The sequence below is a fragment of the Bombus affinis genome, chromosome 8 (assembly GCF_024516045.1).
Source record: "Bombus affinis isolate iyBomAffi1 chromosome 8, iyBomAffi1.2, whole genome shotgun sequence".
NCBI lineage: Eukaryota > Metazoa > Arthropoda > Insecta > Hymenoptera > Apidae > Bombus > Bombus affinis.
The window spans coordinates 5,263,634-5,280,696 of NC_066351.1; the positions used below are offsets into that span (position 1 = coordinate 5,263,634).

Genomic DNA, 17,063 nt, shown 5'->3' on the forward strand with positions numbered 1-17,063 from the left:
GATACAAATGCATTTAACTTCGAAGAAAATTTCTGTTGAAATTTTAAAATACGTAGGTTGATTACGTAGTTGTCATTTTTATGTGAATTATGTTTTCTTTTGTTCAGTTTATAAAACATTTCGCCGATCCATGAAAAGCAAGGGTTTTGAGAGAATTTCTTTAATACAACAGTTGAAAAATATAGTATTTAATTGGAGAATAATCAAAATTGAGTTATATATCTGTCGGAGATGTAGAGACATCGAGCCTTTCTTTTGGAAGATTTCTCAATACTTGGGCTCGGGGTGACATAACTGGTCGCCGAACGTAGCCACGGTCACGGGATGAACGAAATGTTTTACAAAGGAGGTTCCAGTGTTAAGGGATACGCTGTATAAACAATCAAGTCTTGATCAGGATTTATGTGGAACTGCCTAGTTACGGCGCTTGGGAATTTGTTGATATTCCCGATCGATATGTATTTGATATATGTAACTGTATCTGTCATTTATTTTGCAATCTCCTTGGAGAGTTTACTGTCATCGTCTTGGAGTCAGTCTTAGAGAAATCCTGTGCCTGAGTGAACGTGTCAGTGTGCTATCAAAAATATATTAAAACGAACAGAAAGTTTCCCGTTGACCGTGGATTCGTTACAGAACCCAAGAATATTATTAAAAGCATTTGTTTACTTATTAACATCATGATGGCAAATGCTAACGAAGAATCGTCTCGCGCTCGAAATCCAAACGACAATTCGACATCAGAAGTGGGATACGTGCCGTTTATTACTATGCAAGAGCATTTGACTGTCATGCGAGAGTTGATTCAGACGCTAGTGCAAAAACCGAAAGAAGAACCTAAAAAATTATCGCTTCCGCGCTTTAATCCTGAAATTGCGGGTTCTGACTCAGCTGCATGGTGTGCAGTTGTTAATTTGTATATGAAAGAGAATCCTTTACAAGGCAGTGCGTTGTTTTCTGCTTTAAGTAGCGCACTGGAAGGATCAGCAGCACAATGGCTTACGCAAGTGCTAGTAGGTAGAGAAGTTACCTGGACAAAATTTAAAGACCTATTTATTGCGCGTTTTGGTGGTAGAGAAACAGCAACTTCGGCGTTAATGAAAATGTCCAACGAAAAACCACTGAAGGATGAAACCTTGGGAGCATTTGGAATTCGTCTTCGCTCTCTCTTGAAAGCGAGGTGGGAAAATTCAACTATGGCTGAGGTGATCAATGCTTCTGTCCTTTTCCAATTGGCTTCGCATGATCAACGAATTGAGCGAACAGCACTTACGACTGATATCAAGACAGAGGATCAATTTCTAAGTGAAATGAGAGCATTCTCCTTTGCGAAGAAGAGGTCTGTGTCTTCGTCGGATAACTCTTCTGCGGCTCCTGAGGCAAAACGATATAAGATTTCTGATTTCTACCGAAACAAATGTCATTACTGTGGTAACTACGGTCATAAAGTAGAGGATTGTCAGAGAAGAATAAAATTTGGAAAGCAGAAGAACATACAGAACTCGGAGGAAAGGCTAGCTCGGAGGAAAGCTACATCATCAAAAGTGACATGCTTTAAGTGTCGCGAGGAGGGACATATTGCGCCTTATTGTCCGCTGTTGCGGAAGGGGAAAAATAACAGTAATACACCAAAGGGAAGCAATGATTATAATAATGAGCGTCGGGTCGACTTCTGTGTTACGGAAACTTCAATGGGTAGATTAACTCATCTGGGTGAGTCGTTTCCATTTTATTTTGATTCTGGAGCAGAGTGTTCGCTGATTAAAGAATCTGTGGCTTTGAAATTTTCCGGTAAAAGAGAGACGAATGTAGTAGTGATGCGAGGAATAGGAAATACTACCATTAAGAGTACTTTACAAATTTTGTCTGTTGTGTGTATTAACGAATTTACGTTGGAGATAGTTTTCCATGTCCTTGCTGATAAATATTTAAAATATGACATAATGATTGGTCGTGAAATTTTGAGCCGGGGTTTTGATATAAAAATCACTCAAAATAGTGTTGCTATTAGTAGAACAAAAGTAATTAAAGTAATTAATGTGTGTAATAAAGACACTAAAAATGAGATTAATATTAATGATGTTGATACTGAAGTTATAGGAGAAGATAAAAGCCGATTAATTTCTGTTCTTGAAAAATTTAAAGATTCTTTTATTACGGGTTTTCCACGTGTTCGTGTGAATACGGGCCAAATGGAGATACGATTGATTGATCCTAATGTCACAGTACAAAGAAGTCCTTATAGACTTAGTGAGGAAGAGCGTAGGCTTGTTCGTGAAAGAATAAACAAATTAATGGAAGCAGAAATTATTCGGCCCAGTAATTCTCCTTTTGCCAGCCCTATATTACTTGTTAAAAAGAAAGATGGCTCAGATAGATTATGTGTAGACTACCGGGAGTTAAATAAAAATACGGTTGCGGATCGGTATCCTTTACCACTTATTGCAGATCAGATTGCGAGGTTGAGACAGGCTAAATACTTTATAAGTCTGGATATGGCTAGTGGTTTCCACCAAATCCCTATTCATCCTAATTCGGCAGAGTTTACAGCGTTTGTTACCCCAGATGGACAATACGAGTATGTGACAATGCCGTTTGGGTTGAAAAATGCTCCATCTGTTTTCCAAAGAGCCATTTTCAAAGCTTTAGGTGAACTTGCTTATTCGTATGTTATTGTATATTTGGACGATGTTTTGATTATTGCTGATACGATAGATCAAGCTTTAAAAAGATTGGATATCGTGTTGAAAACTCTTGTGGAAGCTGGTTTTTCTTTTAACTTCGCAAAATGCTCTTTCCTAAAAACAACAGTACTCTATTTAGGATATGTAATTCATAACGGGGAGGTACGCCCCAACCCGGGAAAGATACAAGCTTTGAGTTCTTTACCCCCTCCAACGACAGTCACACAGCTTAGACAGTTTATTGGACTGGCTTCTTACTTCCGAAAATTTATTCCAAAATTTTCACAAATAATGAAGCCTTTATATGCACTCACTTCCAGTAATAAGAACATAAATTGGACAGATAGGCACGAAAGCATAAGACAAAAGGTAATTTCTATATTGACTGATGCGCCAGTGTTGATTATATTTGATCCAAAATATCCAATAGAGTTACATACTGATGCAAGTATGGATGGATATGGGGCTATTCTTATGCAAAAGGTAGAAGGTAAGAACAGAGTAGTAGAATATTTTAGCAAAAGAACTAGCCCTGCGGAATCTAGGTACCATTCATATGAATTAGAGACGTTGGCGGTAGTGAATGCTGTTAAGCATTTCCGTCACTATTTACACGGTCGAGAATTTCTTGTTGTAACTGATTGCAATTCTTTAAAAGCATCAAGTAAAAAGGTGAATTTAAATGATAGAGTACACAGGTGGTGGGCTTATCTACAAACCTTCAATTTTGACATTGTGTATCGAGAAGGTAAACGTATGACTCACGTAGATTTCTTTTCACGGAACCCCATAGAAATAGAACGAATTAAAAATAACAAAATTAAAGAAAAAGAGATTAATTTGACTGAAATTTCTGAAGGATGGTTGTTAGTGGAGCAACGTCGTGATCCTCAAATTTTGGAGATTGTAACAAAGTTGCAAAATGACGAACTCACAGAAGACATTGCGAGTACATATGAATTACGGTCTGGTACTCTTTATCGTAAGATACAAAGGAAAGGCAAGACTCTATGTTTACCTATAGTTCCTAGAGGTTTTAGATGGTCCGTTATCAACCATGTGCATCAATCAATTATGCACTTAGGTTGGGATAAAACGCTTGAGAAGTTATACGAGTATTACTGGTTCGAAGGAATGGCGAAATATGTTCGCAAATTCGTAGAGAACTGTCATGCTTGTCAGGTTTCTAAAGCAAGTTCGGGCAAACCACAAGCCGAACTCCACCCTATACCTAAGACCAGCATACCTTGGCATACGGTGCACATGGACATAACGGGTAAGTTGAGTGGAAAAAGTGATTTAAAGGAATATGTCATTGTTTTGATTGATGCTTTTACAAAATTTGTGTATTTACATCATACTCGTAAAATAGATTCTTTTAATACAGTAAAGGCGCTTAAGTCAGCAATATTTTTATTCGGTAGTCCTTACCGAGTTATAGCGGATCAGGGTAGATGTTTTACTGGTAAGGAATTTCAGGATTTTTGTCAAAGTAAACATATTAAACTTCACTTAATAGCTACCGGTGTTAGTAGAGCCAATGGTCAGGTGGAGCGTGTCATGGGAACCTTGAAAAACATGTTTACAACTGTGGAAACGACTGGTCGATCTTGGCAAGAGGCGATTGGTGAAATACAATTGGCTTTAAATTGCACCACCAATCGTGTGACTAAATCAAGTCCTTTGGAATTACTAATTGGGAAAACAGCAAGACCTTATGGTTTATTGCTTCCCGATGACTTTGTAGAAAAGGAAGTAGATATCTCCAATGTAAGACAGCAGGCTATACAAAACATAGAGTCAAACGCTAGATATGATAAGGAAAGATTTGATAAAACTAAGGCCAATATAGTTAAATTTAATCTTGGAGACTTTGTATTACGTAAAAATGAAGAAAGAAATCAAACAAAATTAGATCCTAAGTACAGGGGTCCATTTATAATAGCAGAGATTTTGGAAGGAGATAGATATATTTTAAAAACGATGGATGGCAAACGGTCGTATAAGTACAGTCATGATAAGTTAAGGAAAATGCCAGATGGTTGTATTCCTGCTGAGTTGGATGTGTGTAGTGATGATATCGGCAACGACAGTGACGATTGAGGTACAGTGATTGAGAAGGAATGTTTTGATCATAACATTTCACACACGCCCAATGTGGTGTTGTGAAGTAATTTGGTGTTTCACACACGCCCAATGTGGTGTTGTGAAGTAATTTGGTGTTTCACACACGCCCAATGTGGTGTTGTGAAGTAATTTGGTGTTTCACACACGCCCAGTGTGGTGTTGTGAAGTAATTTGGTGTTTCACACACGCCCAGTGTGGTGTTGTGAAGTAATTTGGTGTTTCACACACGCCCAGTGTGGTGTTGTGATATAATTTGGTATATTCATGTATAAGAGTAGTACTGTGATGTGTTCTGGTGAGAGATTGAGAAGTCTAATGACTGGAGGATTAGAGGATGCAACTAAATAACAGTTTTGAAGAAAGACATTGTAATATGACAGATTGTTGTTTATGTTTGTTAACAAATATTTAGTAAGAATCTTTGTTGTTGTGGTGGACCCTTGGCTTATTAGAATGTTTTGTTAAAATTATAAAAGATGTTAAATTGAGTCTAATGTTAAGAAAACCGAATATTTTAGATGCACCCGAGGACGGGTGATTGTCAGGATGGCCGTGTCGGAGATGTAGAGACATCGAGCCTTTCTTTTGGAAGATTTCTCAATACTTGGGCTCGGGGTGACATAACTGGTCGCCGAACGTAGCCACGGTCACGGGATGAACGAAATGTTTTACAAAGGAGGTTCCAGTGTTAAGGGATACGCTGTATAAACAATCAAGTCTTGATCAGGATTTATGTGGAACTGCCTAGTTACGGCGCTTGGGAATTTGTTGATATTCCCGATCGATATGTATTTGATATATGTAACTGTATCTGTCATTTATTTTGCAATCTCCTTGGAGAGTTTACTGTCATCGTCTTGGAGTCAGTCTTAGAGAAATCCTGTGCCTGAGTGAACGTGTCAGTGTGCTATCAAAAATATATTAAAACGAACAGAAAGTTTCCCGTTGACCGTGGATTCGTTACAGAACCCAAGAATATTATTAAAAGCATTTGTTTACTTATTAACATCATGATGGCAAATGCTAACGAAGAATCGTCTCGCGCTCGAAATCCAAACGACAATTCGACATATCTAATATTTTTATCTTCTTTCGAACATACATGAAAAATACGCTGCTCCATCAGAGAATCGTTTCCCGTGTTATATTGATTTTTATGCTCATTCCTGTTCATATCTTTTCTAATGATTATTTTTTGAAATTTTTTGAATTTCATATAACAGTATCATGTAAATCAACTTTTCAGTCGCGGCAAATTCCATTCTCCAACTGGATCCTATAGATTTACATTGAGATCGCGTTTAGAAAATATCGAGGCGAGAACGTTTCCCGTTTCAGCGGATTTTCACACCCGTTTTGTAGTCATCGTGATTGCGAAGAGGCGTTTTCACGAATAGAAGTAAAGTAGTCTATTCCTTAGTCCAGCTGTTTTGCATTCATGCCAACTAAAAGACATTTGTCACCTCCGTGATACGGTGAAGTTGAGCGACTTATCGTTCTGTTGAACGAACAGTTTAGCACACGAGAATATTAGTCACGTACGCAATAAAGTTTTCACGAATTATTGGATAGTCCCAACTTAAAATTTGTTACTCATCACGAATTTAAATCGATTTTGTTTCTCTTTGACTTATTTCGTTTCCCTCTTTGTCGTTTTCTTCTATAAGGTATATGTAAGACAATAGTTACACAATTTGTATGACTCAGGTTTTCGCAACGATTTAATTTAAAAATAAAAATTGGGTTTTATTAAATTTTCTTTTTGTTTACTGTACTGGTTATAACTAATCAGCGAGCAATTTCTAAATTTCGAAAAATTGGCAAAATTACGCCATTTTTTCATTTTAAATTGGACGTGTCTTTTTACATAAATATTTGTTCCTGTATTAATGCATAAAAATCAGAAACATGGAAAAATTACTGTAGTTATCCTATTGAAAGAAACTGAATCCTATTTTCTGAATCTTATTTTTAGCTTTCTTCAAATTCAAAGAAAATTACAAAGCACGTAAATGTTAAAAAAAGTATAACGTTTTACGGAATCAGTAATTTTCACTCTTCTATTTTCAAAAGTAAAAAAATCAGTGAAAGAACAAAATTTTATTCAGGAATTTTAGTAGTGATCTATCCTTCGTCCTTTTCTTCTACGATCAGCAGTATTGCTTTAAAAAGGAACCAAGAGAAACCATCTACGATCGCGAACAATGAATAAGATCGTTTGAATCGACTCTCGGGGAGTTTCAACTTCTCGCGAAAGCCAAAGTGTTCGTTCAGCGATCGAGATCGAAGCAAGGATAGGTTTCGCGAATTTGAATGCATGAATGTCAGCGTCCTGGAGAATTGCAGTTTGGTCTGGAAACGGGGGTCAATGTAACGGCCCCAAAAAGGATAGAACAAAAGCATTCCGGTGGTCGGAGGATTTCATTGCTACGTGGAATTATCCTTTCCTCCTAGCTGATAGTGATCCCTCGCTTCCACTGACAATCGCTTCTTACGGATTTCCTTGTGGCTGACATCGCACTGAAATAATCTGTATCTTCCTGTCGCTTTTCTCGACGAGACTTGTCAGAGGACATTGGTAATATAAGACTTCCTATTTTAATAATTTCTTCTCAGTTTTTTAAAGGACAACATTTACCTGGCTTATCACAATTTTTAATGTTACGTAACTTACCATTCATCGAGATCTTTATGACTTCGTTACGTAAAGTTCGGAATTTTTATGTTCCATAGATTCATGTATAGATATTGATTAAGATATTTCTTTAGATGGAATTCTTTAGTGTTATTGATTGCGATATTTTATAGATATGTTGTGTCCAAGACTATGATTGTTTAATTAATTTGGAATGAATTAATTTGTACATAAATATGTAGAACTAGGTAAAAGGAATTTTTTATATTCATTTTATTAGTTCTTTTATTTTTTAAGGTTGTGTTATATTCTCAGAAAGTAAAAAGTTACTTTAATGTTACGATTTATTGATATCCTTCCTAATTTTAATTACTTTTAATTTAGTTTCACTTTAGTTTATTAAGGTGAAGGGTGGGGAGATTGTTGAAGCGTTATGAAATACTTTTTATGTAATAATTTCAGGAATTAGAAAATCGTTTGTTGATTATTGCATTCACGGTGTTAAATTTTCTTCAAAATTTAACTTTGTTCTACTCATTTATGAAGTTCGAACAACTGGAATTGCCTAGGGATTTCAAACATTTTCCAGAATCGATAATATGTCGATGGTTGGTAAGGTAGAAGTTTACCAAACCAATAACTTGATAAATTCGAATCAAAATTTACGATGCACAATATGGAACGTGTTATAATTTATATAGTTAAAAATGATACAATCAAGTATCCTTTCCTCGTGTTAGATTCATTCGGGAAGAATCTTTATTCATGTGCTTTTTATATTGTTCTTGTTATGTCATGTATGTCTTCTATAATAATTTTATTCGTTTAATCTTAATTAATATTTAATTTCCCTCCGATATAATATTCTTGCACAATTATACATGAGATTTGCCATATTTGTCCAGAGAATGTTCTCATTTGCAAGGTAGAGTGCGCTATGTTACCTGTATAATATTATGCATGTCGGTATTTCAGTCTCGATAAGGCTAGTTATTTCGTTTTATGCAAATATTTTAGTTGCATTAGTTTAAACTCTTTCCAAAAGTTATATCAAAGAATCATTTTTAACGTATCACAAAAAAGAAACAAACAAAACTAGAAAAAAACAGAATAAACAGCTAATAGGAAATAGAGTTTCTTTAGCTCTTTAAATTAATTAACAACTAAATGTACATTATTTCTACATAGTTCACAATTAGTAAAAAAATGTACATGCAAAAAATAGGAACAGTTCTTTATTTCGTTTGATATATTCTTTAAAACTCTCCAAATTTGATGCCTCGAAATCTCAGTTTTTACAGCAGCGCATATAACTGTCGTAAAATACGTTCAATTTTCTTCAAGCGCCTCAACGACTGTGATAACCTGTTCAGAATTTTACATTTTCATATAAAGGGTCACGAACATTTATCCCAGTTATAAAACTCCATAAAACTTCAAATTGTCACTAAAAAGAAAAACAGCATCGTTTTCCAATTTTCCTTAAACAACTTCTAAAATAATTTACCCTTACATAATGAAGACAAATCAAGTTCGGTTAGTTAGTTAGTTGACTTATTTACAAATGTAAATATAACACGGTTCGGTCTTAACAAGAATGTAAAATGATATGTAAACATAGAGGATCTCTAAATGAAGATATTATGTATTACATCCAGGAACAAATTAACTTACCTCCCCAGGTTAACAAATTGATCCCTACACAATTAAACTAAAACAATTCATAATTCCAATTTACGCAAGTTTAATAGAAGACATCCTAGGGAAGCGAAAAAATCATCATCGATTTTCCAGAATACTCTCGTATCTGTGACATTCACTTTAGCTAGTATACCAGTGTGGCTTTTTGCTTGTTGCCTAATGATATCTTGTTTTAACATTCCGTTCGCCGCACAACATGACGTCTTAACAAATAAGTAGGTATGATGTAAACGGCTCACCTTGTAATTTTAACGAGGTTCCATTTGAAATGAAAAGAGAGAAGTAAATAAATGAGTAGAATATCGTAGCGATCCTAAGATCGATATCCATGGAGACAGTTTTTCTCGAGGGAGATTGAGCATCGAAGTCGACATAGCTGATCCGACAAACGTTCTACAATCCATTCTACGATGAACGTGTATCGCTTCGTGTAAACTCATGTAGGTTAAGAGTGCACGGTCGTGTGCAATGTAGAACAGGACTCGTACAAGCCACGAGTGCGAGTTACGGTAGGTAAGTACCGTTTGCCGGGATGACAGTTGCCGTGCAGGTGTATGAAATCGCGTACACGTTGCGCGTATCTTGCCTCTGCATTTCCTCGTCCAAGTGAAAAGTTTCGCTTCTTATCGAGTTGATTTGGCCATTACCGTATGGAGCAGATACACGCATTCATCGTTTGTATCTATACGAGCAACTCGCGTGTTTATGCATGGCTTTCTTAATTACTCGGGGAACACTCTGGTGGTTAAATTGCGTGTAGGCTGAATTGAAAAGTGAGAATTTGTTTTCTGTTACTTTCGAGTGAATTTAATGTCGTTTTAAGTGAAACATAATTATGAATTTTGGTATCTTTTATAGTTGCGTTTAAGATGTTGCGTTATGTAATTTTATTTTTTAATGCTTTTCAAGTGTTTTTTTCAAGTTTAATGTTTTTATTTTTCCTTCTTTTTGTTGAACGAAAGTGGCGCTAACACCTTATCATTTATTACTTTGATATGCTTTACTTTTTAATGTTTTTTGCCAAGTATTGTATATATAAGATATTCTGTGAAATAAATCTCCAAATGGATCGAAATTCGTATGGACCAGATTTCAACGTAAAACGTTTCAGTTTGTTTCTAAGTCCGTTGATACAGACGCAAATGATACACAACAATGATCTAAGCTTGATAAACAAGAAACAATATTGTAGATAAGAATAATAAAGAAGTAGGAACGAGAGAAGAAATCATCGTATATTCACAATTTAAAAAATACGAAGCAAAAGAGTATCTATAATACATCTTTCTATAAAATTGTTAAAATCTCAATGTAATAAGCCCTAGATATACCAAGCAGCAATACATCATTTTTAAACGTTTTATCAAATCATTGTCACACCTGCAGAAACAAACTATCAATTCTTAAATAATTCATACCTGTGTGTCTCACGTTACATCGAAATTGTTCGTTCATCGAAGATAGCAATACACCAGATCCAAGTTGCACCCCGTGGCAGATCAATTGCACTAGAATCGCGAGTAACACGATCACATGACCCCAGCCACCCTCTGGGTAATAATGCCTCTTGAGGGTGATTTTCTTGCGAGCATTCACCGCGGTGAGAGATTCTTCCCCTTCCTCTTGTTCATCAAGCAAATCCTCATAACCAGCAATACTACCCAGTCCACCTTCGAGGATCAGCTGCTCGGAGAATCGTCTCTTCATCATTTTTGGCGTTATACTTACGCTACTCCTTCGACGTTCGTTCGAAACGTCTCTTGTACCTTCATCCCTTTTCTCCTTTCTCTGCCGTGCGGTGGAACCGCGCTTGTCTATGCTTCTTTCGGGAGTTTCTTTCAATGGATCGGTCTCTTGACTCTCATTATGCAAAGGCATCCGAGATTCGTTGATTCTGGAGATCTTCTCCGGGAAGAAACGAGGATAGGTTTTTGCGATGATTGGTTTGGTTGCATCAACCTCGTCACTGTTTCTTCTAACGCATTCAATTGCTCCTCTAGCGAACGCTTGTTCGGAGAATCGGCGATTATCTACATGGCCGATCTTGCAGCCGCGTGGCGACTGCGTTTGATCCGAGTGCCGGCGCTGGATCACCTCGTCGACGAGTTGAGCTTCACGACCGTTCTCTTTGATTTCATGGAACAGACTGACCACCGAGTTCCTGCCGGAAGAGGGTGGCAGGATGCTCTGGCAGGTGGACACCGAATAACTAGAATCTTTCCTCTTGAAACCGGCTAGGAACGTGTGATCTCTGCTCGAACAACTGGAGATCTTGCGACGATAGTATTGACACTGGCTGCACCGGCACTGGCAACGACACTGACACTGACAATCGGATGAGATCGACAGTTTTGCCGCGAGAAAGCAACGACACCTTGCTAGCCGGTTCCATAGTTCGGGATGGGACAAAAATATTTCTGGTATCTCGATGCTCTCGTTCCAAGACCGGCTGGTATCTGTAGACGGAGTTCTAGTTAGATCCCGTTTCAATACAGAGCTTTCCATGGACCAACTCTCCGATTCTAAACTGGAATTGTCTGGTAATTTTGGTATCTTTTGAATGATAAATTGCTGAGATTTTATTGGAGTTTCTGCGTGACGACTGCTTCCAAACGATTCGTCAGCAGTCGCATTCTCGTTAATCATCGCGGCGCTATAAGAGTCACGACGTTTTCGATATGTATCACTGTTCGAGGGAATTGATGAACTACACCCTACGTCCATTTCGAGGGCTGATTTTTCGTGATGAAAATAATGATTAGGCGGCGATCGATAAATCGCGTGCTATACAGCATGCGGGTACTTGTTGCAGCAGGTATTACCCCGTTCAATGGGTATTACCTCGGGCGAAATAGTTTGTACGGTTTTATTTCATGATTTTTATGGACGTTGATGATAATCTTGGAGCGAAATCGATGGTGGGGAAATTAATATCTGTCTGACAGATGGTTTATTTATTCCTGTATTATTTATTGTTGAATTATTTTAAATAAATACTTCACTCCGTGTCAGATGTTTTATGTTATACACACTAGAGTCTCTTCATCATTGTTGAACTTAACATGTTTGCTACTATAGTAAATCGAAACAAAACGTTCATCGCAGTTCGTATCTGTTTGTTTCATTTGTATAGAATATATTATACTGTAAACAATAACTGTCTAAGATTGGTACTTTTACACTAAACACTAGTTTCTTGAGAATATATTCATAGTTCAAAATTAAATTCAAGTTAATCGCAAATTAATCTGAAATTAATCTAGTAGCAATTTTGTTAACCATTACCTCAAAACGATTTAAAATTTATATTATTTAGTTAAACTAAGCTCAATAACAAATATAAAGTTCGGTAATTCGTCGTGTGAAAAAACTATATCTCAAGTCACGAACTCGATCGAATATCACAGCAAGAAACGAAACCATAATATTCTTCCTCTCCAAGTGTTTTACATTTCACGATCGTTTCACGAACACGGACTATTTCGAACTGACCCACGTGTCCGCACGAAAGGTTACGTTTTACCTGTCGAGAGCAAGCAAATTAATGCTTGTCCCTCGTAAGAAGGCTCATCGGTCCTTCGTAAATGCATCGCGATGCCTTGCACGCGTGAAACAAGTACGTGAGGCTTTCGCAACGCGGCCAGACTGTCGATACAACGATTCTCCTTTTCTCTGACTTTGGTCTTGCTACACGATTTCGTATCGGATAAATTGAAGAGCTTACCATTGCGGTTATGCGCTGATCGAAACACACAGTTGGCCCTGTTTTTTACGGTCGTTGACTAACGATTACGTTTTCAAAAAATATTATAAGAATTTGTTTTTTGTTCTTCCTCATTCTTATTCGCTTTTCTTTTTTTTTCTTTTTATTTCTTTTACTCCTAACCAGTACTCGTGGAATCAGACACGTAATCTCACCGTCTGAAATATTGTACACAACATCGTTAACGAAGTGAGACGTTTCATTTGCATGCGGTAAAATCGAGAAATCTGAGAAATGAAGCCACAGTATTTTTTCACGCGATATGAGAATCACCTTGAACAAACTGATACGACGCGTTCCGTATCTCCGTTTTGGAAAAGACTGTCGAGATAAGTTGATTACCAGTGGAATTATTGACCACTCACGGCAATTCATTGCGCAAATCTCCGATAGCGGGACAAGTGACCTGCTGAGCCAGCGAGTTGATATTTAAATTGACCAGGGGTGTAAAGAGTGTGTGCGAAAACAAACGATCGTTGGTAGTAGTTTACTTGTGGTTATTAAAACGGGGTTTCGAGAACCGTTGATTGGACCAACGAGTTGTTTATGCCACCATTTGTCTCTTAATTTGAGCCCTCTTCGTTTTAAAGTAAGAACCAAGTTGCCATTTTATTTCGCTTAAGCGTATTTAAATGCACGGCCGTCCAATACAATTTTTAACTGAAAAATTGCAATCTTTCCATCTGAATGATTTCAAATTTCAACTTGAATCTTACCAATGAGTACTTCGAGAAGATCGCACCATTGAAAATATGATTCGATGCTTTCAAATTTTAACTTTAAAGCTCCCTCGACGAACATTCCTTGCATCGATACTTCGACAAGATCACCCTAACGGAAACATGACTCAACGTATCTTAAATTGCCCAGTCCCAACAACAACCTATCTACCAGTTTGAGACCAAGCATCTGTCGGCATTCCTTATCGCGAAGCCTCAAAGGGTAATTTCGCATCTCGGAACGAATAGTCTCTCGAGAGTCTATACCCGCGTGTACATAACGATCAGCGACGATCATTGGCGCCGGCTTGAATCGTGGGAAAAAAATGACCGCGTAAAAACGATTTGATTTATGAACGCCTCTCGATCGTATCTTCGAACAAGGTTTTCACTTAGCGCAATCAACCGATTGCCCGGCTCCCGAATTCACTCGGCTAAAACTCTTTTCGACCGCCATTCTGCGATTATCGTCGATTCGAACAGTCGAACTTCCGATTAAGATAAACGACTGTCTGGTTCAATTAAGTAACGTCCAATTAAACTTGACACATTTCTTCAGCAAAAGTATACTTGCTGGAAGTTGTGTAGCGAGATTGTAAAATGAAGTATAAAGTAGGATTACCAATCGGAGAGTTCGTAACAAGAATGACTTTTTTAAGCAGAACATTTATCATGTTACACAATTTCTGTGAGTCTGACTTTTTAATTGTATCACAGAAGAATTATATCTGATTAAATCATAAAGTTATGAATCTCGTAATGAAAGCTTTCCTAGAACTGGCCAATATTTATTCGACAAGATAAGACATATTTTGCATAATAGCCATTCTACCATATTAACCTAATTTTTTATTGGGATGGATTGTTATTTAGAAGGTTTAAAAATTTTAGGGTCACAGATCGTACAGATAGGAAGCTCTGCATAATGTAATAGTCTGTTAAAGCTTAATCTTCACGTGTATGACCTAAGGTTTAATTTGTAGGAGCTAATTAATTAGTAATTAAGTAAGTAATGTTATGAACATCAAATTTACTACAAACTGAAAGGATATAGGTAGATAAATCGCTTTAACACAGGAGAATAGAATAATTAGAAATTCCTAAATTCTAACTACTGACTAATTTTTCTACCTCATCACGTTGTTTCCACCTTCTATAAGACGAGAAATATCTTACCTGCGCTGTGAAGTGCGGGCTGATGGAACTTTAGTTTGGCGGTTAGATGCCAGCTGCCAGGCGCTGCGAGCTGCAAACCGATCCCGAGGAAATGGACGAGCGCAGAACAGGTCACGATCACGTAGCCCCAGCCTCCCTCCGGATAGTAATGCCTCCTCAGGGTGGCCTCTTTCCTCACGTCGTTCGTCGGCCTGCACGGCGGATTCTTCTTCCGCGCGTACTTCTCCTTCTCCCTATTCCTGGCGCCTCCAATTAGACCGCTCGCTCCTATTCTACGCCAGCTGTTCCTCATTTTACCTTCCGTCGCGGAATATTTACGGACCATTTCCGGCTTTCCATCCTGACACCGACCAACGGTTTTTTTCCTGCTCGAAACCGGCGAACGAAATGGATCTACACGTTCAAGAAGCTGGCCTTCCGAAGTGCATTTCGGGCAAGCATGTTGCATTTGTCTTTCCGTTATAATGGAGAAGCTTGTTATATCGTCGTAATCTACTATTTCAATTTGAGGAGTTGGTGTCTTTCTTGGGTTGGACTTTTGGGTCAAACTTTGAGCGCCTTCTCTGTCTTCCGTTCCAATCGGAACTGTTTGCAGGTGCTTGGATGTTTCGATTTTTACGATGATTTCTAAAGGTAGAGGATCTTCGTGTTTCAATTCGGTCTTCACCTCGGATGATTCTTCTGTGTATTTGTTTTGCGCAGTGGAACATTTGGAAGGTTCATCGATGGATTCCAATCTGAAGTTTGGTTTATTCGTATTGTCTTCCTGTCGATATGGTATCGACGTACGTTCTTCGTCAGCTAGAAAGAAGTCTGGCTTGCTTCTCTCAGACATATCTCTATTATCTTCGCGAGATTCTTTGGCAGTTTCGTTGGACCACAGTCTCGAAGGCAATTTTGGCTCGTTTTTATGACATTCGCCACTCCTTCCATCCTCGCCAATAGCTTTTCCGGAACTTTTATTCATAACGTCAGGTATCAGGCTGCGTAATTCGAAAGTTTCCTCTAATTCACCGTAGCCATTCTGTTCGATCGCCTTGGTGCTGCACACGAATCGTTGTTTCGTCTCAATGGATGTCGAGCCGTCATGATCGAGGAAAACGATCTCGTCGATCCAGTTGCTCTTCAACAACGGGTGCAAACCCTCGCGAATCGTCGGGATAATTGTGAAGGCGCGCGACAACGGATCCACGCGCACTTTCACCGTCTGTAGCGCCCAATCCGGCCAAGAGCTGCTGTGTCTCATGTTCTTCCGATCCTCCTCGCGCACTGTCATCTCTCGAACGGTTCTTCATTGAATCGAGCATCTACGAATCGAATGCACCGACCAATGACACTACGAAGGCACATATGGAGACATTTGTTTTATGATAATCGAGATTCTCAGTTGGTCTAACTATAAAAAATCGAGCTTTCTCTTGATTAACCACTGATTTAATCCACGAGAAGATTGATAAAAGAATTTCCTCGTCGAGTATAAGTTTCCTCCGCGAGCCACTATTGTTTCCGAGATCTCGGTTGTAAGAGCACTGATGATCCTCGCGAGACGACTGCATTTTTCAATGGTCCCAACGCGATTTTACTGAATTCGCGCCGTACTTCAACTTTCCACCGAAGAATTTATCGGTGGTCAGGGTCGAAACACGCACGTAGACGCGACTCGTTATCTGAGCGCTGAACGGTAATCAAGCTTTGGAGAACTAAATTACGAGGGACCACTAATGGAACATGAAAGACACGAGCAATCGATTGTCAATGGATGAGGAAGATTGTTTGAAAGGAAGAACCGGTCCTGACGAGTGCGCCAGGATGACTGCTACGCACGTGCTGCTCACTTGCGAGCAACCCTCTCTTCTCTCTCCCTCTTTACTCCGTCTTTTTCCCTCTCCTTTGCTTGCTGTCTCCCTCTTGCCAATGGCAGGCGCATGTCTGTGATATTCGACGAATCGCGAAGCCACTGTTGCAGAGGGTTCTTTTCCCGTACAGTTAGCTACGAATTTCAAACGATCGCGTGCTAACGAGAAGCGACAATAAGACTTTATGCGTCCTGTTCAATTCGAATGAAAATGCGCTTGGCTTCCATTTTGTTTTATTTTGTTTCCTTTTGTCGCGTATCGTTGAATAAGGTGTCGAATTCTATGATTTTGATATTTAACTCGCGAAACTGAGTGATATCGCGATCGTAAAACAATCGTTCATAAAATTTGTTTGCTTCGATGGGTCTTATTACGCGACGATGTTCGGTAGACTTTTGACGA

The 17,063-nt window shown here is 38.3% G+C and overlaps 2 protein-coding genes across 2 annotated transcripts in view; both read right to left on the reverse strand.

The window, feature by feature from the left end:
* Positions 1-11,886, reverse strand: part of LOC126919704 (uncharacterized) — a 65,141-nt gene extending 53,255 nt beyond the window's left edge. The window contains exon 1 of the mRNA XM_050729208.1: positions 10,566-11,886. Within this exon, the coding sequence (XP_050585165.1) occupies positions 10,566-11,871 (1,306 nt within the window). The 5' untranslated portion in view covers positions 11,872-11,886. The remainder of the gene's footprint in view (positions 1-10,565) is intronic.
* A 2,844-nt stretch (positions 11,887-14,730) lies between these two features.
* On the reverse strand, positions 14,731-16,603 carry LOC126919825 (uncharacterized). The gene has a single exon (XM_050729440.1). It carries the CDS (start codon positions 16,079-16,081, stop codon positions 14,783-14,785), a length of 1,299 nt encoding a protein of 432 aa, XP_050585397.1. The 5' UTR covers positions 16,082-16,603; the 3' UTR covers positions 14,731-14,782.
* Positions 16,604-17,063: the final 460 nt, after the last annotated feature.